Consider the following 24,139-nt stretch of genomic DNA (forward strand, 5'->3'; position numbering starts at 1 on the left):
ACAATGTAAACTAAAAATATCCTAGTACATTATACAGTACTCTTTTTTTTTAACCCAAATAACAAGTAATAATTTTATTTTTTATGGTATGAGAATTGCCAAATTTAACAATCTTCGAATTTATAGATAAAGATCCGAATCGGACAGGGTAAATAAAACTAAAAGTGAAATATTAGTTTATAACATGATTAAAAAGAAAAAAATGGATATTTCATAAATTGAATCAAAAGCTTTTAATCCAAATTTGAGTATTGGAAGATAGTAATTAAAGAGAAACTAGTTATAATATATTTTGAAAATCAATATACAGTCTAATATGTTATATGTGAGTCAATAGAACATGAAAATAAAGTAGATGTCGCAAAGCAACGAGTGTATCGTAGATAATGACGAAAGAATTGTAATTAAAAGTGTTTAAAATAAGTACTAAAACTTAAAAGATAATGCACATGACTAAATTAATATCTTTGTAATCTCATTCATTGTGTGAAACGAATGAGTTTATAGAAAATACATGACATACATTATTAAATATATTATTAGATTATAAGTCGCGCTTAATCGTTTGGCTATATAAGAAAGTGAGATAAAATAGACACATTCATGAATTGGTCCAAAATTCTTATATGGTATGTTGCACTTGCTTCGACGGGTAAAACAAGCTCGATTTGAAATTGTTACAATGATATGATATTATATATGTACCTTTCACTAAGTGATGTTCATGAGTTTCGGTATATTCAGATTTTATACGGAATAGTGTTATGTTAATATCAACATCTAATCATAAATGATATATACATAAATAATATATATAATTAGGTCAACAATCGATAATCAACATCAAGCTTTTTAAAAAATGTTTTTTATGGAATATGAATAAAAAAGAAACTCTTTTAAAATAAAAAATTATGAGATAATCATCAAATTATTTATTTGTCAAGAAAACATTATTGTCAAAAACAATATGTATGTTATATATCATTTAGTAAAATAAGTATAGTGGTTACAGGCCCAAATCAAACTTTTAGTGGACCTTGTGCCCAAATTTTGTTTTTTTTAAAGTTTTAGGGTGTTATTTGAAAATTTTAAAATTTAGGATCTTATTTATAAAAATATCAGAATTTTAAGATCTTAAAAGCATATCATTTTTTTGCAAAAAACTGTGGATCCAGTGCTCGCACACTCTTAGAGCCAGGGCTGAGTGGTTATATAGACTTATGCTAAAAAATTTAAATGATTATATCTGTATTCAAGAATATATTAATGGAAAATATTTTAAATTAAAATCTTGCCTAATCCATGATTCGTTTTCTTATACTCTTGGGATGATGTCAAAAGAAAAGAAAAAAGTAGTTTTATATCTTCTGTTTTTACTTTTTAGTAATCAACGAGATAGTACCACACCATGTTAGTTATGCATGTCCGACTAAACAAAATCTGAATGCTACGAAACTAATATCTAACAAGTAATATCTTAATTAAGTAAAACAGATGGTTGGTTTTACAGTTTTACGTGAATATCTATGCTATTTTTCTTACCGGAAGTGATGTTTGATTTTCGTTAAACGTATACATTATACAGTACTCTTTTTTTTTTACCCCAAATAACAAGTAATAATTTTATTTTTTATGGTATGAGAATTGCCAAATGTAACAATCTTCGCATTTATAGATAAAGATCCGAATCGGACAACCTCGGAATGGGCAAGGCAACAAGAGGGGTCTTGAGCTTCAAGACAATCCCAAACTTCTCTTCTAATTCCAACACTTGTCCTTCCGGTATCTTCCAATCGAACGAATGCAATAGTGTCGCCAGAGTGTACAAAACCATCCTCTCGCCGAGTGCTACGCCGGCGCAAATTCTCCGGCCAGATCCAAAAGGAAAATAGCTATAATTGGCTCCAGTGAAATCACAAGTGTTGTTATCAAGAAACCTTTCTGGACGAAACACTGTTGGGTTCTCCCAGACATTTGGGTCTCTCTGAATAGACCAAACATTGACGAAGATCTTAGTGTCTTTAGGGATAGTGTAGCCACCTACCACGGCTGTTTCAGCCGGACGGTGAGGGACTAACAAAGGAAGAGTAGGGTGAAGCCTAAGCGTTTCTTTCATAATGGCTAGTATGTAAGGAAGTCTAGTGATGTGTGATTCTTCAACAATATTGTCTTTGCCGACAACTTCGTCTAGCTCTTGTTGTGCTCTTTTAATGAGCTCCGGGTTGCTCATTAGCTCAGCCATTGCAAACTCTATCGTGTTTGTTGACGTGTCTGTGCCACCAACCACCATATCCTTCACACATAAACAATAACATTAATGAACAAATCACTTTTCATTACAAATGGTCGGAACTTAAATTCACTGACAGACTTTGCAAATAAGATCTAAATTCTAACAAATATAACTATAAAAATACAATTCCGTAGTTTCGTAATTAAATTATGTTTTTGCAGATCAATGATTCCAAACTACCAATATTATTATCCTTAACTTATAAAAATGAAGCAAATAATTGTATACCGTGAGTACGGCTTTGACATGGTTAGCCGTAATGGGAACCTCCGAGTCACTTTCTTGGTCTTTTAACTTCATCAAATATTGCAAGAAGTCTTTGCTTTCACCATCATGATCATCTCTTCCTTTTAGCCTTTGCATCTGTTCAATGGCTCGATCGAGTACCGCATCGAGCTCGCGAGAACACACACGCATCCTCTTAACAAGCCCTTGAAGATCGAATCTCGCTAGCCACGGGAAAAAGTCAGAAACATTAGGCTCACCCAAAAGCCCGGTTAACTCAGTGATAACTCCTTTAAACTCTGTTCCTACACTCTCCATCTCCTCTGCTTCCACCGACCCTCCCCATAACATATTCATAGTCAGATTCAACATCGTCAAAAACAACTGATCTCCGACTTTAATGGGGGATTCTTCTTGACTTTTCTCGTATAGATATCTCGTTCTTTCTCGGACTTCTTTGCGTCGGAGCTCGTAGAAAGAATCCAAAGTCTTGCGGCTAAGAAGCTTGAGAACACAAATTTTTCTAAGCTGTCTCCACTCGGCGCCGTATGGTAACCAAACGATATCAATACCACCATATGTAGCAGCTCGGCCCGTGATAGGGACATCTCGATTTGAGAAATTGATGTCTTGATCTTTCAAGATCTCTCGAGCCAGCGATGGAGAGTTGACCACGACGGTTAGTTTCGAGCCAAGATTGAGTTTGAAGATTGGACCGTGTTTTTTAGCTAGGTTAGCAAAGTAGGTGTGAAGGTCCGGGTCAAGAAACGGGAGGTTCCCGACTATAGGTAGCCCTCGTGGTCCAGGGGGTAGAGGCGGTTGTGGCGAGAATTTGGAGATGTACCATAGAATCGATAAGATGGCGGTGAGAATGAGAATTGCGTAAGGAGTGAGATTAAATGTGTTATCGGGCAAGAGATTTGAAATCGGAGACATTTTTGAATCTTGCAGAGTGTTTTTTGGGAAAGAAACTATGAGGTCATCTAAGAAAGTAAGAAAAGGAAAGTGGATAGTATTATTTCAATATAGTAATAAATCAATAATAGGTGATACTTTCAATGTTTATAAAATAGGAAGATATTGCAACTCTAGACCCTGCATATAAAGAAAAACAAAACCAATTTAAAAAACGAAAATGAAAAAAGGGGAAAAATCTATTAATTTCGTTGGCTTCTAACGTCACTAAGAAAATAATTGGTTACATAAATTAAAAAATAATTAAATAATTAAATTCAATTAAAATATTATTAATTATTTTTTTGACACCCTTGATCGAGTATGTGCAATAATCATGTTCTAACAGGAACCATTTTGTTGAGGTCGGAAAACTTTCAAAATTTTTGAGATAGATAATATTATTGATGAATTTAATTAATGGATAAAAGTTGAACACATTTAATTACTTTCTTGTCTCGACTATTTGATGTGAATATCCATGAGTGATGAGTCCTGTCTCGACTATTTGACAGGCTTGGCCCATGACACAATCTAGTGAAGCCATGGATTAGGGCATGAAATTACATGGGGCATAGTTTAGAATTTTTTTTTTTAGGCTTCTTATGTTAAAAGAATTATCTAACCCTTTTTATAATTCTTTTTTTTTGCTGGGCTTTCTTTTTACCATCTTTTATGGGCATTAAGCCTATTAATAAAATGTTACTTAAAATATCTTGTTAAGAAAATTTTTTGTTTGGTAAATTTTTTAGTTTTATTAAATAAAAACCCTAAACAACTTCAATTGAAGACTTCCTTGTAGCAACAAAAACGAAGGGTTTCCAACTTTCTAAAAGATCAAGGTACGTACCTTGAATTGAATGCTAGATTTTGAAGAAAAAGTTTCTAGACATAGGTGTTTAGATAGTAGATTGGTGTTGGATTAGTAATAATGAATTTTATAGGGCATTATATTTTAGATTTTTTTGTTCTCATTTACAGATTGGCTATGAAATTAAACATTGCTCGTCAATTAGTATGGTTAATTATTATTTATGAGTGTGCAAAAAAAAAAATTATAGGGCATAATTTTTTTTTTGCGTTCGGAGTTAAAAAATGCCAGACCCCGGCACTGCTATTTGATGTGAATATCCATGAGTGATGAGTCTCTTTGAAAATTCGGTCGTCAAACACTCAAACTTTTTTTTTCCTTTTACAAAAATATATCACTGTTTTAAGTTTTCAATGCAATTTTTTTTTTGTCATATGATGTTATTGATACTGCTTGAAAGTTTACATTGTGAAATACATAAGCTGGCGGAAAATAGAGATATCTCCGGAATCTAAAGCCCAAAAGAGGGAGTCTAAACCGGCAGACAAAGTATAAGTTCTCGGAAACAACTAACAACTAGAAGGAAAGTTACAAACCGCAATCGAAAAAGAACGAATCCAATAGCTAAGAACAGAGGCATACTTAAAATAAATAACTAAGACAAACACTCTGATTAAACAAACAAATCAAACTTCTCTTCTGAAGTTTCTGCGAATGAGCTGTATCAATGCTGCCCATGGCCAAAACATCGATTAACAACAACTGCCTCCTTCGTTACAATGCGATTTTTATAACTAGTTTTTAGATTTGCGTTTTATCCAAATTTAAATGAATCTATATATAGGTGGCTATTAGTGGTGGAGCCAAAAAACTTAATCATGGAGGTCATAATATTTTTTTTCAAAAATATATAGAATATATCAAAAAATAAATTTAGCATTCACTAACTGTTGAATCTTGTTACGCAAAGGTGGCAAAGAAAAAAAAAAGTTACGAAGAAAGAGAAAGAGTCTTAGATCTTTAATTTAGAGAAATTAGGCTATGTTTATGCATTGATTTTTTTAATCAACTTTAAATTTAGCAATAAAATCAATTAATAGCAATAAATTTTTGTTAGAGAGCAGTTAATAGATTTCTAATTAATAACATATTAATATATTAAACTTATAAGAGAGGGGTTAAAAAGAAAATTGGAAGGTGCCAATAAAATTTGAGAAGGGTGTCAATAAGACAATATGCTTCTTAAACTTTAGCCTTTACAGATAAAGATTCGAATTGGACAACCTCGGAACAGGCAAGGCAACAAGAGGTGTCTTGAGTTTTAAGACAATCCCAAACTTCTCTTCCAAATCCAACACGTGACCTTCCGGAATTTTCCATTCGAAAGAATGCACTAACGTTGCAAGAGTGTACAAAACCATCCTCTCGGCAAGTGCTATACCCGCGCAAATTCTCCTTCCAGATCCAAATGGAAGAAACCTATAATCTGTTCCATTGAAATCACAAGACTTATTATCAAGAAACCTCTCGGGACAAAACTCAGTTGGATTCTCCCACACATTTGGGTCTCTCTGAATACACCAAGCGTTGATGAAGATCTTAGTGTTTTTAGGGACGGTGTAGCCTCCCACAACCGCGGTTTCAGTTGGACGATGAGGGACTAGCAAAGGAATGGTTGGATAAAGTCTAAGTGTTTCTTTCATGATGGCTACTATGTAAGGAAGTCTAGCGATGTGTGATTCTTCAACTATGTTGTCGTTGCCTACAACTTCGTCTAGCTCTTGTTGCGCTCTCTTCATAAACTCTGGGTTTCTTATTAGTTCGGCCATCGCAAACTCGATTGTGTTCGTTGATGTATCTGTACCGCCAACTACCATATCCTTCACATATATATAACAAATTAACAAATTGAATAAGTCAGTTCTTATAAAATCTCATGACAGAATAGTTTTGTGTTTACATAAGATTTAATCGATAAAAATCTAGATTCTTTTCATTTTTAAAACTGAAACCATTTCATTACCATGAGTACGGCTTTGACATGGTTAACGGTGATGGGAACCTCCGAGTCAGCTTCTTGTTCCTTTAACTTCATCAAATGTTGCAAAAAGTCTTTACATTCACCATCATCACCATCCCTACTTCTTAGTCGTTGCATCTGCTCAATGGCTCGATCAAATATCGCATCGAGTTGTCTAGCACACACATGCATCTTCTTCACAAGACCTTGAAGATCGAATCTAGCTAACATTGGGAAAAAGTCAGAAATATTAGGCTCCCCCAAAAGCCTAGTTATTTCAGAAATAACTCCTTTAAACTCTGTTCCAACACTCTCCATTTCCTCTGCTTTCACCGAACCTCCCCATAACATATTCATCGTAAGATTCATCATCGTTAAAAAGATCTGTTCTCCGACGTTCACCGGTGATTCTTCCTGACCTTTCTGGTACAAATACCTCGTTCTTTCCCGGATTTCTTTGCGTCGGAGCTCGTAGAAAGAATCCAAAGTTTTGCGGCTAAGAAGCTTGAGAACACAAACCTTTCTAAGCATTCTCCATTCGGCACCGTATGGTAACCAAACAAGGTCGAGTCCGCCATAAGTAAGGGTTCGGGCCGTGAGAGGGACGTCATGGTTTGAGAAATTGATGTCCTGGTCTTTCAAGATCTCTCGAGCTAGCGCTGGAGTGTTGACCACGACGGTTAGTTTTGAACCAAGATTGAGTTTGTAGATTGGACCGTGACTTTGAGCAAGGTTTGTGAAGTAGGTGTGAAGATTCGGGTCAAGAAACGGAAGGTTCCCGACGACAGGTAGCCCTCGCGGTCCAGGTGGCAGAGGCGGATGGGAAGAGCGTTTGAAGCGGTACCACAGAATCGATAAGGTAGCGATGAGAACGAGAATTGCGTAAGGTTTGACATTCATCAATATTGTGTTGTCGGTGAAGGGAGTTGAAATAGGAGACATCTTTTACAGCTGTTTCTAGGGACTTAAGTTGTTGTCTCTATGATGGTATTTTATACGGTTACAACAACGTACAGCATCATTCTTCTTCACGGTAGTATACGGTACAGCATACGGTTACAACGACGTACAGCATACGGTAAGCCAATCCTAAGTAGAGGACTCGAAAGGTCTTAAGATGATAAAATTGATAACATTTGAGTGGATGATATAATTTCATCATTTTTAGAAATCAAAGAAAATATGTTCTTTCTTTTTCTTTCTTTATATTTTTAGTCAAAATAAAAAATGATAATACAATTCTAGGGTCTCGATTTTTTTGAATCATTCAAACAAAACAAAATATATTTGGACCTTAAGAGAAGAGAGTTTGTGTAGTAGAAGGATTTATTGAAAAAATGTTAAGGGTAAAGTTTTGGGTATACATCGTAAAATACAATTTTGTAACTTGCGGTATACATATACACTAGATAATACCCTGTGCTACAGCACATGATGACAAATGTTGTAATTAATTTATATATATTTCGAATTGCATAAAATGTTTTGGTTTATGTATTTTTTACAATTTAGAAATTTTAAATAGTGTAGAGTAGTATAATTGCTTTACTTACGTGGTAATTGTTAAAACATATTTAGATAAGTACGTTCTATAGACATCGTTAATCCTTTGCACGGTAACATATACACAATAATCGTTTTGCAGTTTTTAAGTGATAGCGGTATGCTTAAATGTGTTAAATCCAAATATCAGATTTTAATTTGGTTTTAGTTTAGACTATTGCACATATATAACCTACCCGTAACTATTTTAGAATGACAAAGACATCTCGTCCCATACCGTCTTGTCCTGTCCCGTCCTGTTTCTTCTCATTCCTACCCGTAACTTTTTTTATGTCCCATAACAGTTCTCTTTTAAATAATTAACTATTATTTTATCGTCCAAAAATTTTGGATAAGAACATAACTAAATTTTGTGCTTTCCTCACATTTTTTTACATATAATTCTTCTCCTTCTGCAATAGAAGATTTGTTCATAGTAAATAAATTTAAAAAAAAACTAATTATTAATATTCAATTTTGCATAAATATATAGTGAACCAGTTGTAATTATTGACTTTAGAGTTTTAAATACATATTTTAGGGTAATTACTATTTAGAAATACAAATATAACTTGAAATTCTTTGCTTGTTTTTTGTTTTAAAAAAATGAATTTATTATTATTTCTTATACAACAAATGTAATACATGAAATAGTTTATTTTCATAAATATATATTATTTTTATTTAAGATTACAAAATATATTAGTTACATAAGATCTTTTTAAAGATATTTCTTACATATCTTGTGTTTTAGAGAGTATTTACAACTAAGTTGATTTTAGATATATTTTATATATCCATTAAAATAAATTTGAACTGATTTTTATTAATTTCACATATCTTATATATTAATTAACTTTATATTATTAAGGCTATAATGAATACTTGACTATTTTAAAATACCTTTTAAAGTAATTTAATTTTCATTTTCAAATTGTTTTCAAAATTAAACTGGATTTGTTTATTTGTTCCTAAAAATGTGAGGAAAAATATGCACAAATATTAACTGTAATTTTATTTTCTTGTTTTTTTTTGCCTTTTTTCCTAATATATTTATAAAGAATCAGAAATTTTGATTTGATTTATTATGTATTTAAACGTTTTCCTTATTTAATTCTGATGCATATGTTTTCTACATATATTTATTTCATTTATTTATTCAAAACACCTTTCATGCCACTATTTTTGTAACTAAACTTTATATTTTTTAAAAATGCAAGTTAATTATGAGAAATCACAAGTAATAGCATATGTATATTCAAAAAAAATTCACAGTCACTTATAATAGATTTTTATAATTATAAGAGTGGGTATATTTAAAACACTTTATCGGGAAAATTTCGTTTTAGTATATGTTGATCATAATTTTTAAATAATGGACGGTGGTAGTAGCATATTATATTGTGTATTACTTTCAGTTTTGTGGAATTAACCTGTATTTTCTTAGGATAAACAAAAAATCAAAATATGAAGATTTGAAAAGTTAATTTTTGAGGAACCCCAAAATAGATACTCCCTTTGTACCAATATATATAAGATCTTTTAAGATTTTTTCTTTGTTTTATTTTATAAGACTTTTTAAAGTTTCTATGTATTTTGTATATTAATTTAATGATTTTTGACTATTTAAATTCTGCAGTATTTTTTTTATGGGTGGAATTTGGTTAAATGATACAATATTTTTTGTATTAATCTTTATGTTTTTAACCAAAAACTCTTATATAATGGAACAAAGGGAGTATAGTTTTCTTTTTGATAAATTAAGAGGATCTGTTCATTCTTATTGGTTATAATTGGTGAAAAAAATTATATGGTGATAAACTGATAATACTGAGCTGCGTCATTAAATTTTTCATTATGGTGATACTGATATGCCGTATGCGTCACTAATCAAAATTGGCCAACTAACTCAGATAAGGATACTTCAAAGATAATTGGCCAAAAAAGGATATGGCTGCAAACTTAAGAGGATTGGCCTGCTTGTACTCGTGATCTGGTCGGCATATATAAATCTACTTTGTTAGGAAACTAGGATCCTTACCTCACCTAATACTGAGATGCGTCATCATATTCATTATCCATTATAATATATTCAAGAAATTTTTTTTTGATTTAGAACCATACGGTCCATCCGTCCATCCATCCTGTGAGTTATATATATCTCAGATAGAACAAAACCAGATATAAAGCAAAAACGCATTGTACTTTTACCCAACAAGATTTACAAGTAGTCCTACTTCAGTAAGTTTCCTGGTTAAAACTTCAAAAACGCATTGTACTTTCACCCCAAAGACCTAGTAATTTTTTGTTTCTTGTATATTAGTAACAATATGACAATCTTTTACCTTTTAAGAAATAAGATTCTTATATGAAGATTTTCGCGTTTACAAATAAAGATTTGAATTAGACAATCTCGGGACGGGCAGGGCGACAAGAGGCGTCTTCAGCTTCAAGACAATCCCAAACTTCTTTTCCAAATCCAACACCTGACCTTCGGGAATCTTCCAGTCGAACGAATGTAACAGTGTTGCGAGAGTGTACAAAATCATCCTCTCGGCGAGTGCTACACCGACGCAAATTCTCCTTCCAGATCCAAATGGAAGAAACCTATAATCTGTTCCAGTAAAATCACAAGACTTATTATCAAGAAACCTCTCAGGACGAAACTCAGTCGGATTATCCCAAACTTGTGGGTCTCTCTGAATAGACCAAACGTTGATGAAGGTCTTAGTATTCTTAGGGATGGTGTAGCCTCCCACAACCGAGGTTTCAGTCGGAAGACGAGGGACAAGCAAAGGAATGGTTGGATAAAGTCTAAGTGTTTCTTTCATAATGGCTACTACGTAAGGAAGTTTGGTGATGTGTAATTCTTCAACAATGTTATCTTTGCCTACAACATTGTCTAGCTCTTGTTGCGCTCTCTTCATCAACTCTGGGTTGCTTATTAGTTCGGCCATCGCAAACTCTATCGTGCTGGTTGTAGTATCTGTACCACCAACTACCATATCCTTCACATATATATAACAATCGCATTGATTAAGTCAGTCCTCGTGAACAAGTAAACATCTTTTTATTGTTTACCCAAAAATCGTAAGACTAATCTACATAGTTTGCAAGAATATGCTAATATCCTCCGAAGTATAAAAAACTGAAACTATTGAATTACCACAAGTACGGCTTTGACATGGTTAAGTGTAACAGGAACCTCCGAGTCAGCTTCTTGTTCCTTTAACTTCATCAAATGTTGCAAAAAGTCTTTACATTCACCATCATCACCATCCTTACGTCTTAGTTCTTGCATCTGTTCGATGGCTCGATCAAGTATCGCATCAACCTCTCGAGCACACACATGCATCTTCTTCACAAGTCCCTGAAGATCAAATCTAGCTAGCAATGGGAAAAAGTCAGAAACGTTAGCCACTCCCAAAAGCCTAATTGTTTCAGATATAATTCCTTTAAACTTTATTCCAACACTCTCCTTTTCCTCTGCTTTCACAGAGCCTCCCCATAACATATTGATCGTGAGATTAATCACCGTCAAAAAGATCTGGTCTCCGACGTTTACCGGTGATTCTTCTTGACCTTTCTGGTACAAATACCTCGTTCTTTCCCGCATTTCTTTGCGTCGGAGCTCGTAGAAAGAATCCAACGTTTTGCGGTTAAGAAGCTTGAGAACGCAAACTTTTCTAAGCATTCTCCATTCGTCACCGTACGGTAACCAAACAAGGTCGAGACCGCCATAGGTAAGGGCTCGGCCTGTGAGAGGGGCGTCATGGTTTGAGAAATTGATGTCTTGGTCTTTCAAGATCTCTCGAGCTAGTGCTGGAGAGTTGACCACGACGGCTAGTTTTGAACCAAGATAAAGTTTGAAGATTGGACCATGACGTTGAGCGAGGTTTGTGAAGTATGTGTGAAGATCCGGGTCAAGAAAGGGCAGGTTCCCGACGATAGGTAGCCCTCGAGGACCAGGCGGTAGAGGCGGATGGGGAGAGCGTTTGAAGTGGTATAACAGAATCGATAAGATAGCGATGAGAACGGGAATTGCGTAAGGTTTAACATCGATTAGTATTGTGTTGTCGGTGAATAGTGTTGAAATCGGAGACATGTATTATAGCGGTTTGTAGAAGTTATGGGATGTACACTTGAGTTGTTGTCCCTTAATGGTATTTTCTACGGTAATTAAGCCAATCCTGAGTAGAGGACTTGAGGGTCTTAAAGAGGATAAATTGATAACATTTGAGCGGATAATATAATTTTCCTAGTTTTTTCTTTTATCAAAATGTAGCTTGACAAAGAAAAAAAGGTTTTTTAGTTGACGTCAAAAAAAAAAAACAATTGTTAGCCATGAAAAAATAAAATTACATTTTTTTCCCTTCTCAAAGAAAAAAAATAATAATATATCTCTGTATAGGGACCAAAATTAAGTTTTTTAAGTTGATGTCAAAAAAAAAAAAATTTTGAAGACTCACGATTTTAAGGAATTTAAAAGGAAAATGTTCTATTTCCCATCAAAACTATTGAATTAGATAGAACTCAAACTTTAACCTCATCTTAAATGTTCTTGGACAAATGTCTCTCAACCTATATCTTCCTGAATCGAAAATTTTATTACTAAATCTCTCCAAAATCATAGGTCTCATCCAATCTCTCTTCTTTTAAAACGATAGGATATCGCATTTCGACCAAAAAACAAAAAAATATTTTCCTCTTTCCTCTCAATTTACAAAAGTTAAATTTCCAAAGGCAAATCAGGTGTCTTGCAGAGACGACATCATAAGAATCTTGTAGCTTCATCACGACAGCATCAGGATGGCCAAAATTAGTAGACACAACAGTTCCAAAAAGCTAAATTGCAGCGTTATCATAATCAAGGGCAGCTTCCTCGGTAGTTTTAAAATTCCCACGCCATATACGTTGAGGTTTTCCTCCTCCTTTACGATTCTCACCACCGCTGCCCGCCGTGAGCTCTACCACTAGCACAACAAATCTCAGCCGCCCACTTCCCCATGGTCTCTGCCACACGCCGCAGAACTTCTTCATATTCTCCGTCAACTTCGTCGCGGCAAGAAACCTCACAGGAATCCTGATTTTAAACCATGTTTTCCTGACCTCGATGGGATTGGAAGAATCGACTACGATCTCCTTGACTAGCTTCTTGCCTCAAAGATGGAGGAGGCGATGATTCTAAGGATGAAGCATTTGAACAACCGGATGTACTACTTCAGATGGACAGAGAACTAGTTCAAGAACAAAGTATCAAGTTAAGGAAACTAACTATGTCGGTTGATGGCAAGGAAGGATTCACAAGCAGGAGGATTCACAATGGCTCAGAAGGCACATGGTGTTTCTAGAAGATTGAAAAGTTTCATGTTTACAATAATTATGTAAACATGAAAAAAGAGGACAATTTTCTAATCCATGGAAAAAAAGAAATTGTCCAAAACCTATTAGAAATAGAATACGGATTTTGCTTATTGTATTGCATAGGCCTAATTCTATAAATAGGGTGTGAAAGCTGTTGTAAGGTTAAGCACAAACAAGAGAAATTTTACCGCTATTAAGTTTTAGCTTTAAAAGAAAGAAGAGCTAAGAACTTAAAGAGGGCTTGAGGTTTCTTTAGGGTTCCAAGATTTGTTGTAAAATCTTAGAAAGAAAGTTTTGAGAGAATAGGAAATTGTTTAGAACAAACTAGAAGGAACAAAGGCCTAGTGAACTCAACTGATGCAAGCTTAGTGGACTCAAATAATGAAGAAGGTCCAAAGATAAAGCCTAGTCAACAAGTCCAACAAAAGAAGAAAAAAGAGGTTGTGCAAGCTCAAAAAAAGTGTACGGAGAAGAAGACGCTCCACACTATGAATCAGTTCAACGTTCTTCAATCCTGGACAGATGACTCATCATGATGAGCTGTAGTTGTTCTAGATTGTTTCTCTTGTATCTATAAAGCAAACCTGTAAACCATCATTGTAATTATTCAAGATTGTAAAGTTTTTCACAAAGATACAAAAGTTATTTCATCATCGTTCATGGTATCAGAGCCTCTGTAGACCTTAACAAGTGAAACAATGGCGACCTCCTACCCATTCTCTGATAACGTTCATGTCACCAACTCTGACATGCTCAAGCTGTTTGACACCAACTATCTTTTGTAGAAAAATTCAGTTTGAATCTCTTATGATGAGTAAAAAACTCATCGGTTTTGTCAACGGTGTCGTCAATGCACCAGCTTAGACTCGCCTTGTCGTCAATGGCGAAGTCAGCAGTGAAGTTCCAAACCACCAATACGAGTCATGGTTTTCTACCGATCAACTAGTCCGGTCGTGGTTGTTTGGTACTCTGTATGAAGAGGTTCTCGGTCATGTGCACAATCTTGAGACCTCTCGCGAAATCTGGTTGTCTCTCGCAGAGAACTTCAACAAAAGCAGTGTTGCTAGTGAGTTCTCTCTTCGTCGTTGTCTACAGATCCTCTCAAAAAAAAGACAAGTCCATCTCTGTTTATTTTCGTGATTTCAAAAACATTTGTGACTCGTTGAGTTCCATCGGCAAGCCAGTTGACGAGTCAATGAACATCTTTGGATTTCTGAATGGTCTTGGCAAAGAATATGATCCTACCACCACTGTCATTCAAAGCTCTCTCAACAAGCTTGCATCAGTTGAGTCCACTAGGCCTTTGTTACTTATGAGCCGACTCAGATCTTTCATTGTTAAAAGCGAAATGAAAAGTAGCAGCAATATTATCTTCATAGGACTCCAACTTACTGTCAAAGCTTTGAACTTCAGAGACAACGTCATTAAAGGTGGGAGGAGCAAGCTGCTGAGAGAGCTTTGGATAGCAGTGACCATTCAAGCTGCAAACTAACAACACACTCAACTACTAGTTTTTGCATACTCATGGGGTCAAATCTGGTATCCTGATCCGCAAAGAGACAATCCACAATCTCCAACTCATCAACAGAAACGGAGTATCAAGCTCTTACCATCACTGCCAAAGAGATCACCTGGATTTCGTCTTTATTTCGTGACATTGGTATCTCACAGTAAGAGCCTACACAGGTCTATTGTGACAACCTCTCGTCTGTATACTTGTCTGCCAATCTAGCTCTGCAAAACAAACCAAACACTTTGATACAAACTATCACTACATCCGAGAACAAGTCGCCTTAGGTCTCATTGAGACACATCACATTCCTGCCCTAGACCAACTCGTAGACGTCTTCACAAAACCACTACCAAAGAATCCTTTTGTTGAACTTCGTTTCAAACTTGGTGTGTCAGCTCCTCCCACGCCAAGCTTGCAGGGAAGTATAAGGAACAAAGGCTTAGTGGATTTAACTGATGCAAGCTTAGTGGACTCAAACAATGGAGAAGGCCCAAAGATAAAGCCCAGTCAACAAGTCCAACAGACAAAAGAGGTTGTGTCAGCTCAAAAACAGAGTGAGGAGAAGATGACGCTCCACACTGTAAATCGGTTCAATGTTCTTCAATCCTGGACAGATGACTCATCATAATGAGCTGTAGTTGTTCTAGATTGTTCCTCTTGTATCTATAAAGCAAAACTGTAAGTCGTCGTTGAAATTATTCAAGATTGTAAAGTTTTTTACAAAGATACAAAAGTTTTTTCATCGTTCACAAACTTGTAAACAGATTTTCTATTAAATCTTTATTTTATTGCTTTGATCGTTCTAAAACTAGTAGTTCTCACACTTTCAGATTCGTCTTTGCTGCTTGAAGAATCGGTTGCTTCCATGTGTGTGAATGAAATTCGAACAATTCGTATCATCTTTTGTCGGGATAATCTTAACCGGCAGAGCAAAAGTTGGTTGGTTGGTGTTTAGGATTTGTGTCTAAATCTTGAAAGAAAAAGAAGGATTTGGCTTGTTACTTAATTCAAGTTTTAACCAGACCTACTTTATGTATATCTTATCTTTTTATAATCTGATGAGCAATAAGTATTTGATTGATCAAATCTCAATATGAGTCGGTTTTGAAATATTCAAATTCATCACAAAAAAAAAAAGAATAATTATTGAAAAAATCTGATGGAAATAGATATCGGATCGGGTTTTTTACGAATTGGATCAGGTGTAATTTAATATCCAAACCAAACTTAGTTGGTTTTATATTTGGTTTAATTTATAAACCAATTAAACCTAGATTTATGGAGAAAGAGATGACAACTTTCAATTTGAAGAGATATAAATCGAGAGGTACTTATTTGAGGATATCTAAAACAAGGTTAAAGTTTGGGTTCTATTTGATAAATGTAATTGTTGTGATGGAAAATTTGACGTTTTTCCGAATTTAAACAATAATCGTCAAACTTTTTTAGATGTACAATAAAATATTAATAAAGTTGAGGAAAAACAAACAATTCGAATAATTTTAATAGAAGAAGAATAATTTAGTATATATTCTATCAAAATCCTTTTTTCCTTCAAAGTCTCAAAGATATCAAAACAATTTTACTTATGGCATCATTAACTTATGTGACAAAAATAAATGGTTACTTATTCAGATCCTTCGTGAGTTTTTTTTTTTTCATTTTTTTAACACCTGACTTATATTACTGAAATAAGAGTATTACAAACATTTTGAGAGCTAGTGAGGCAATACATCAAACGTTCGATAGAAAGAGTAAATCCTTTGAGAAATCATAATGGGTAGTTTATATTAGGAGATGACCCACGCGTTGCGTGGAATTGAAATTAACTTGATAAAATATGCAAGTAAAATATATCAAAATATGTATAATTGTTTTTAACATTAATTGATTATGTTTCTATATCATATCATAAAAATTTGTTTTTTTTTCAACCATTGGGCCACAACTAGCCGGTCCATTAGCCAAATTCCTACATTCGTAGGGAGCAGAACTCGATCCCGGGTATGATGGTGCCTTGTGCATTAAGGACTTACCATTGGCCACTGCACTAAGGTCACTTCACTAAAAATTTGTTTTTTATAATAAATAATGTTGATGTGTTAAACCGACAATATAAATAAAACGAGTCTTAACGGGGATGAATCGGAACTGGTCCTTTTATTAACATAGAATTGAAGTGAGGGTTTACAGGAAATGACAATTAGAGAGCTAAGCGTAGTTAATATGAAAATAATGTTTTTCTCTCTCTAATTGCCCAAAAAGTGGATCCCTAGCTCTGACAATGACATATGATATATATAGTGGGCCAATGACCTAGGGCTTCCTCTATCTCTCTCTAAAATGATGATTTTGCCCCTGCGGCCAGATGGGCCAGATCCATGACTTCAGGCCCTATATCTCTTAAGAATCTTCTGTTTAGGCTTCAGAAATGTTGGGGCAAAGCCCATATCCAACAAATAATTTATATATTTTCAAATTATAAATATTTGTACTAAACTAGTTGATATTTAAAAACTTACTTTGACTATCCCCAGATATAATAAACATATATAATTTATATTTTTTGTGCAAAAATATTATTTTCTTACAAAATCTTCACTAAAAATTGAAGATATGAATGGTGTGTCCTAAAGTAATATAATGAGAAGTTGAAAAACAGAAAAAAAAAAAAAATACAAACTAAAATGGTTGAAAAGTAATTTTTCCAACACATCTCCTTTTTGTTCAAGAGTTCATATAACCAAAAAACAAATAAAGAATGGCATGTATATTTTCCATTGGAATACTAAAATTTTAAACGACCATACTCTTATTTTTAATAATAAGTTTATGCATAGTACAGTAATTTCGTACATTTCGTTGGTGTTATTATGGTTTTCATGCACTAAAAAGAAATAAAATTTGAAAAAATGTAGACTATTAAATGTCCAATTTTGCTGAATTGGGCTTATGGAGCGAGGCAGTTTTGTGAGATAGATCGTCGAAACTACCCATGATTCAACTCTATCTCTTTCTCCTTCTTCAACAAGCAAATCTGCATATAACTTGATCCTAAGCAACCAGCGAATCTGCAAATAAATATTAGAATCTCTTATGTAAGATAATTTCAAAAGAATTTATATGGTAATAATGTAATATTATTTTATTTGTGAAAGATCTCTACTTTATAATATAAGATAATTTCAAGATATAAAAGATTCTAATATTTATTTTAATAAAAAACTTCATATGACTTTATCATAATATTATTTTACAATTTCATTATTTTACTTGTGCATGCAAATAAATTTTCAAAACTCAATTAAACCGTATGAAATTTCAAAACTCTATTTTACTTGTGCATGCAATTATTTATGAAATTTCTACGACGTGAGAGCGAGGGAGTCGGGGGTTAGTGTTGTTGGTGTCGCGTGAGAGGAGAATAGAAGCCTAGCCGTCCTTGGGTTAAGTGGTAGTGTTGAGTGTTGTCGTGGGTTTTAGCTGTCGTTGCCGTTATTGTCATTCATCACCACGTTAGATGTAATCAATGTTTGGGTAAAGAGATAAAAGGCAGAGAGCCTGGTTTGGTGGTGGTGTAAGGAGGAGAAGAGTGAACCGTGTAAGCATTTCATTCTCCATGGAGTTGTTGTTGTGTTCGTGTTGTCTTCCGACTTAGGAGGAAGATAAGCAACGTGAGTCCTAGAGCAAGGGTTGTTCCGTGGGTAGATGTTGTTATCGGAAAGGGGGGGAACACGTGATGGAGAGAATAATGATGGAATCGTGACGAGATGTGTGAGAGAGACGTGGTGGAGGTGGGAAGGCCTCTTGTGGATCTGGTTTGTCATCTCATGGATGTGGGAAGCTTCATTAGTGGTGAAAGAACAAAGCCGGAGTGAACAGAGCTGAAGAATGAGAAAGGTGCAAATGGTTGATTAAAATTGAAAAAATGGGTTTAACAAAATTGAGTTGAAAATTTTTCAACTCATTCATCTCCAAAATAGTGGTTGAACATGTTGAACACTTTTGTTGTAGGATTAGTTTATTTTTTCAATTTTTTAAGTTGAACGGGCCGAATAATTTTTTCCAACTTCTTCAACCTTCTCAATATATATGGTGAAAATTGGTTGAATAATTTTTTTCAACATGTTCAAACTCTTCAACCTTGCAACCATTTGCACCCAAAGAAAGTGAGAGAAGGTTGGAGATAAAGACAATGTGGAGGAGCCGATTTTGGATGCTCACCGGCGCTGGATTTGACATTAGTTAGGAAAGGTAATGATACCAGCGTGATCTCCAAGAAGCCAAGAGTGCATAACAGTTGGCGGATTGTTATTCGGACTTAAACTGAAGGAATGCTCATTACTTCTGGGACACGTAATTGATGGAAAGCTGGGTAATTGCTGGTAAATGGTGCTATTTATGCTAAGTATGGAACAGTAGCGTTTTCGAGATGGGTTTATGAGGACACCGTTTGGAGGTCATAACGATGTCTGATCGAGCAGAAACTTTGTCGAGAGACTTGGGGTAGTACAGGCTCCAGATCCAATGGTGGAATTACGAGTTGAATGGTTAGTTTGTGTTTTATTAGAGTGTTATTATAGAGCTTTGTATGAATTGAATTGCGGTAAATTGTCTTGTTGGTTGAGCCATCGAGCTCAGTTTGAGCTGGAACCTTGCAGGAGCTTCCATGGCATATGGAGTTAGGTTTTGGTTGTTAGAGAATAAATGTGGAGCTCAAAAGTGTAGGGTTAAATTTAAGTCGGTGAATCAGAGGGTTCATCGGAGAGGTGTTTCTGTGGCTGGACAAAATAAAGTATTCCAACCAATTTCTCTTGTTACTCGGTCGCTAGGGATGGTTGGTTGTGCGACTCAGTAACTAGACGAGGTGATGTTTGGGATACATGTTTAAGTGGCTTGTTCGGGTAGAACACGAAGTGGTTAGTTGGAAGAGGAATCAGAGTCTACGAATGTAAGATGCTTGTGGAGCTGAAATATGTATGATTGTTGTTCGTAGCTGCAGAGTTTGAGTTAGTTGGATCTAGCTAGTATTTGTAGAAACAGGATTCAACTTTTAACCGAAAAATAATTATATTTCTTATTATTAGATATATTAATTAGTTTTAAAATGAATGTAAAACGATAATTCCACTTAAGAATAAAAATAAAGACAGCTAGAATAACTAATTAAAAAATTTCGGTGCAATATTCCAATCTAAATGAATCAGTGAATTACCATTGACCATTATAGAAAAATCGTAAAAATAAAAGAAAACTTATATAATAAAGTACAGAGGCACCCCACAATTTTCTCTTAGAGACTATTACGTAAGCAACTGAGAAGCTGCCACATGTCCAAATCTATGTGATCCTTTTCTGCATTAAAGTATTATATTTAAAATATTTAAAATAATAACTAAATCAAAAACAATTTAAGTAAATAAATGAAATTTTAAAAGATTAAAGACAAAACTATGAGTTTTTTTTAGTAATAATAATATGATTCCACTTCTAAGAGAAAATGATCATATTTCAAATTTTTGAATGTATTAATTAGTTTTAGAATCTATGAGTTGCTTTCCTTGTGTGACACATCAGCCTCAACATTGAAGTTGGTATTGACACCTAAGTTAAAATCAATAGCCAATAAAAACATTTCAAATAATACAGCTAGTATTTCAAAACCAATTAAAAAAACTATGTACCACTAGGCATGTCAATTAGGCCCAAAGCCTGCAGACTGGCCCGGCTTTGAAAAACACCCGACTCGGACTTAAATATATGTCCAGAAAAATCGGACCTTTTGGACTCAGCCCGTTCGGGCTTTAGAGTTTTTAGGGCTTAGCCCAATCGGGCTCAGACCAGCCCCAACAACCCTTATACAAATATAATTATACTTTTTTGTTAACAATTTTGTTTGATTGCAATATTTATTTAATAATTTATTGTAAATAAAGTTTAAAATTCTAATATTAATTTTATATTTACTTAATAACCTTACTTAAAAATTTTAAAATCTTTATCTGTGATATTTTATTTGAATTATATATAAATTTTATTTGGTTAAAATATAAAAATCTATCTGGTTTTAATTTTTTTATTTGTTTTAGATTAAGTTGGTTTTAGTGAATATAGATGAGTTATTTAAATTTTGATTGATTTGTTTTATATTGCACCTTTAAACATTGCTCTCTTTTTTTGTCAACCGAACATTAAATTAAAACAGTACTCCAAGGTTGGTTGCCCAAACCGGAGGGAAGAAGTTTACAAAAGTAGTTTCGGAATCTAAAGAACGCGATGAGCGGGCTAGACAATCTGCCCTCACATTTGTCGAACGCGGAATCCTGCTGAGGATGAAGCCGGGGATGGAAGCTCTAAGTAAATCGAAGTCGTCCAACAGGTTGGAGAATGCGGGCCAATCATCCGGAGATTACACCATCGCCACTAGCTCTGCACAATCAGTCTCGAAAAAGGAATAATCCACGCCAGCCGCCAACATAGATTCCATAGCCCAGATCAAGGCTTGTAACTCCGAATGTAGTGGTGAGGGTGTACGTCTATAGCATCGTGCTCCTATTAGTAACGCTTTGTCCTCTCTATTGCAAAAGCACCAACTTAAGCCCACAAAGGAGTCAGACCCCTTCCAGATCCATCAATCTGACATCGCGGAGAGGTTCCAGATTTTCCATAGATGTCGAATAATCCATGGCTCTGCCTGTGAATGACCTCGCCTCCTCCCATAAAATCCTATCATTAGCCGCCTGATTTATAATATCTATTGGCGCCGTCTCCGTACCCTGAAAAACCTTTTTATTCCTATCCTTCCAAATTGACCATACAATCCAAGGTAGCCGAATAATAATATCTGAGACACTCGATTGAGATGTCGCCCGCCAGAATAAGAAGTCTAAATTACAATTAACTGAGCGATAGGGAAAACCATTGAATGTTAATGAAACCGGAGATAAATCCCAGATCCTACGAGACCTAGAACACTCAAATAGAGCATAGTTTATCGTCTCAGCCGCCAGCCCACACCGTGTGCAAAGAGTGTCGCACCGAACACCCCGATGAGCTAGCCGGTCCAACAGTGGAAGATTGTCGGATGCTATCTGCCAAACGAAATGTTGAACCTTGGAGGGAACGTCAAGTTTCCAAGCTTGAGCCCAAAGGGCAGTACACGTCGGTCCAGACTCACCTACCTTAACTAAATCACGGGCTACCCGGTAACTCGATTTGACCGTATATTTCCCGGATTTAGTGTAATGCCAAATCAGTCAATCCGGTTTATAGGATTTACTGATTGGCATAGCGTGAATAATCTGAATATCCTCTGGATCCATGAACTCCTCAAGGATGTGCAGATGCCATTCCATAGTGTGCGGGTTGATCAAATGATTAACCATTAAGTTAGGATGGAGCAGTCTCCCGTGACCGTTAGCTGGTCTTGGTTGACTATCTTGTATCCAAGGATCTTTCCATACCGAAATATCACAACCAGATCCTAATGCCCATCTTGCTCCTTTTTCCACTAAGCCTTTCGTTGAAAAAATACTCCTCCAAGCAAATGAGGGAGAGTATGGCTTTTTGGCCATTATAGGATGTTTATTTCTAAAATATCGGCCTCGCATCACACGGGCCATTAGAGATATCGGATAATGAATTAACCGCCAATACTGCTTAGTCAGCATCGCGTCATTGAATTACTCCAAATCTCAAAAACCCAAACTGCCTTCGCATTTATCATCACACATTTTATCCCAAGCAACCCAGTGCAAACCACGAGCTTTGTCGTTAGACCGCCACCAAGATCTTGAAATAGCACTTGTTAATTTAGACGTCAATTCTTGTGGCAATTTAAAGCAGGACATAACATAAGTTGGGAGAGCCAACGCAGCTGACTTGATCATGATTTTCTTGCCGCCTTTCGATAAATATTTCACCGACCAACCATCCACACGATCATCTAACCGATCATTAACATAACTAAAAACCTTAGTTCGCGAACCTTGAAGGCTTTCAGGAATACCCAAATAAGAACCCATACCGCCTTCTTTTGAAATATCGATGACAGACTTTAATTGGGTTCTTAAGTCCTCCGGGACGTTTTTTCCAAACATGATAGACGACTTCTCCAAGTTAACCTCATGTCTGGACGCTTTTCCATAATTTCCTATGATTTCCATGACCATCCTACATTCTGTCGCTTCTGCTTTACAGAAGAACAAACTATCATCTGCAAAAAGCAAATGCGAGATGGTGGGGCAATCCCGAGCTAGCGTAATACCAGTAAGTTTATCCTCTCGTTCAGCCTTTTTGATATTAGCTATCAACACCTTCGTGCTAAACATTGCTTTTTAAGACATGTTATAAACTAACTTATAAGTTTGAATTTTTGATTTGTAAGATAAGCCCGAAAAAGCATGAAAAAACCCCAAAAGTCATATAGTCCTATTAGAGCCGGACCGGGCTTTGAAATAAAGACTTGAAAATATTTCGGGGCAGGTCGAGAAGGGCTCAAATATATGCGAGTTTTGCGGATTTCGGGACAGACCGTGCTGAGCCAGCCCGATTGACACCCCTATGTGCCACATCACGTTGTCTTTCACTTCATAAACCCTTGCCGAGATAATTAAAAAAAAACACGAAGACTCTAATTGTTTGTTCTTCTCCTTCACACTAAAAGACTGTTTTTTAGAGAGAAGAAACAAAAGAATCGTCACAAAGTTTTGTCGTCGATGAAACAAACACTAAGAGAAGAAAACACACGACTCGTGCGGCAAGAGACATGGAAGAAGCAGAGGTCATTGTTTAAAGAGGCAAAACAATCTCACCAAATTCAACTTTGATTAATTCGAACAAGAATTTCAACAAAATCTACAGATTCTGCAATCAAATTCTTCGGTTATCGAGAACTCTTTGGAAGAAGAGGCGAAGTTAAAAATTAGGGTAGGGAAGAAATTTGAAAAGATAGAATAGAAAGAGAGATGCATAGTGATGTGAAGAAGAAGGAAGAAGAGAATAGAGACATAGAGATATCAATTCTTCAGGTAATCCCCTCCCTAACCACACAATTGTCGTCTTATATACAAAAGATTAAAAAATTCACAAAAGAGCAACTTGGGCATGACAAAGTTCATTAATCTCTTTTAGATTCGCAGGTCCAATCGAGGTAAAGATGTCAATTTTATTCAAGCTTTTAGGGTTGCTTCAAGAAAAAATATTAGTGTTTGTGTAAATTAACTCACCTTTTCTTTGTTCACTTAGTTCTTAAATGAAGATGATATTGAGCAAATTGCTGCTTTGGATCAGAACGTTTTCTTTTTCATGTTACTTACTACTACTTCCAGAACTCTCTATGTGAAAATTATCATTTTTTTATTTCCCTTTCGATCTTAGTAAATTTCAAAAGCTTCATCTTTGGTTTATGTCAGATTT

The 24,139-nt window shown here is 35.1% G+C and overlaps 4 protein-coding genes across 4 annotated transcripts; all 4 read right to left on the reverse strand.

Moving 5' to 3' along the window:
* Positions 1-1,532: 1,532 nt before the first annotated feature.
* LOC104707523 (flavonoid 3'-monooxygenase CYP75B137-like) lies at positions 1,533-3,621 on the reverse strand. Its single transcript, XM_087463278.1, has 2 exons — positions 2,522-3,621; positions 1,533-2,293 (listed from the first exon to the last, which is right to left on the reverse strand). Exons 1-2 carry the CDS (start codon positions 3,452-3,454, stop codon positions 1,670-1,672), a joined length of 1,557 nt encoding a protein of 518 aa, XP_087319404.1. The 5' UTR covers positions 3,455-3,621; the 3' UTR covers positions 1,533-1,669.
* Positions 3,622-5,461: 1,840 nt separating this feature from the next.
* Positions 5,462-7,476, reverse strand: LOC104707524 (flavonoid 3'-monooxygenase CYP75B137). Its single transcript, XM_010423897.3, has 2 exons — positions 6,307-7,476; positions 5,462-6,163 (listed from the first exon to the last, which is right to left on the reverse strand). The coding sequence occupies exons 1-2, from the start codon at positions 7,243-7,245 to the stop codon at positions 5,540-5,542; spliced, it is 1,563 nt and encodes a 520-aa protein (XP_010422199.2). The 5' UTR covers positions 7,246-7,476; the 3' UTR covers positions 5,462-5,539.
* Positions 7,477-9,882: 2,406 nt separating this feature from the next.
* Positions 9,883-12,105, reverse strand: LOC104707525 (flavonoid 3'-monooxygenase CYP75B137). The gene is made up of 2 exons (XM_010423898.3): positions 11,012-12,105; positions 9,883-10,853 (listed from the first exon to the last, which is right to left on the reverse strand). The coding sequence occupies exons 1-2, from the start codon at positions 11,948-11,950 to the stop codon at positions 10,230-10,232; spliced, it is 1,563 nt and encodes a 520-aa protein (XP_010422200.2). The 5' UTR covers positions 11,951-12,105; the 3' UTR covers positions 9,883-10,229.
* Positions 12,106-22,416: 10,311 nt separating this feature from the next.
* LOC104709693 (uncharacterized) lies at positions 22,417-23,052 on the reverse strand. The gene has a single exon (XM_010426264.2). It carries the CDS (start codon positions 23,050-23,052, stop codon positions 22,417-22,419), a length of 636 nt encoding a protein of 211 aa, XP_010424566.2.
* Positions 23,053-24,139: the final 1,087 nt, after the last annotated feature.

This window comes from Camelina sativa, chromosome 8, assembly GCF_030686135.1.
Source record: "Camelina sativa cultivar CO46 ecotype springtype chromosome 8, ASM3068613v1".
NCBI lineage: Eukaryota > Viridiplantae > Streptophyta > Magnoliopsida > Brassicales > Brassicaceae > Camelina > Camelina sativa.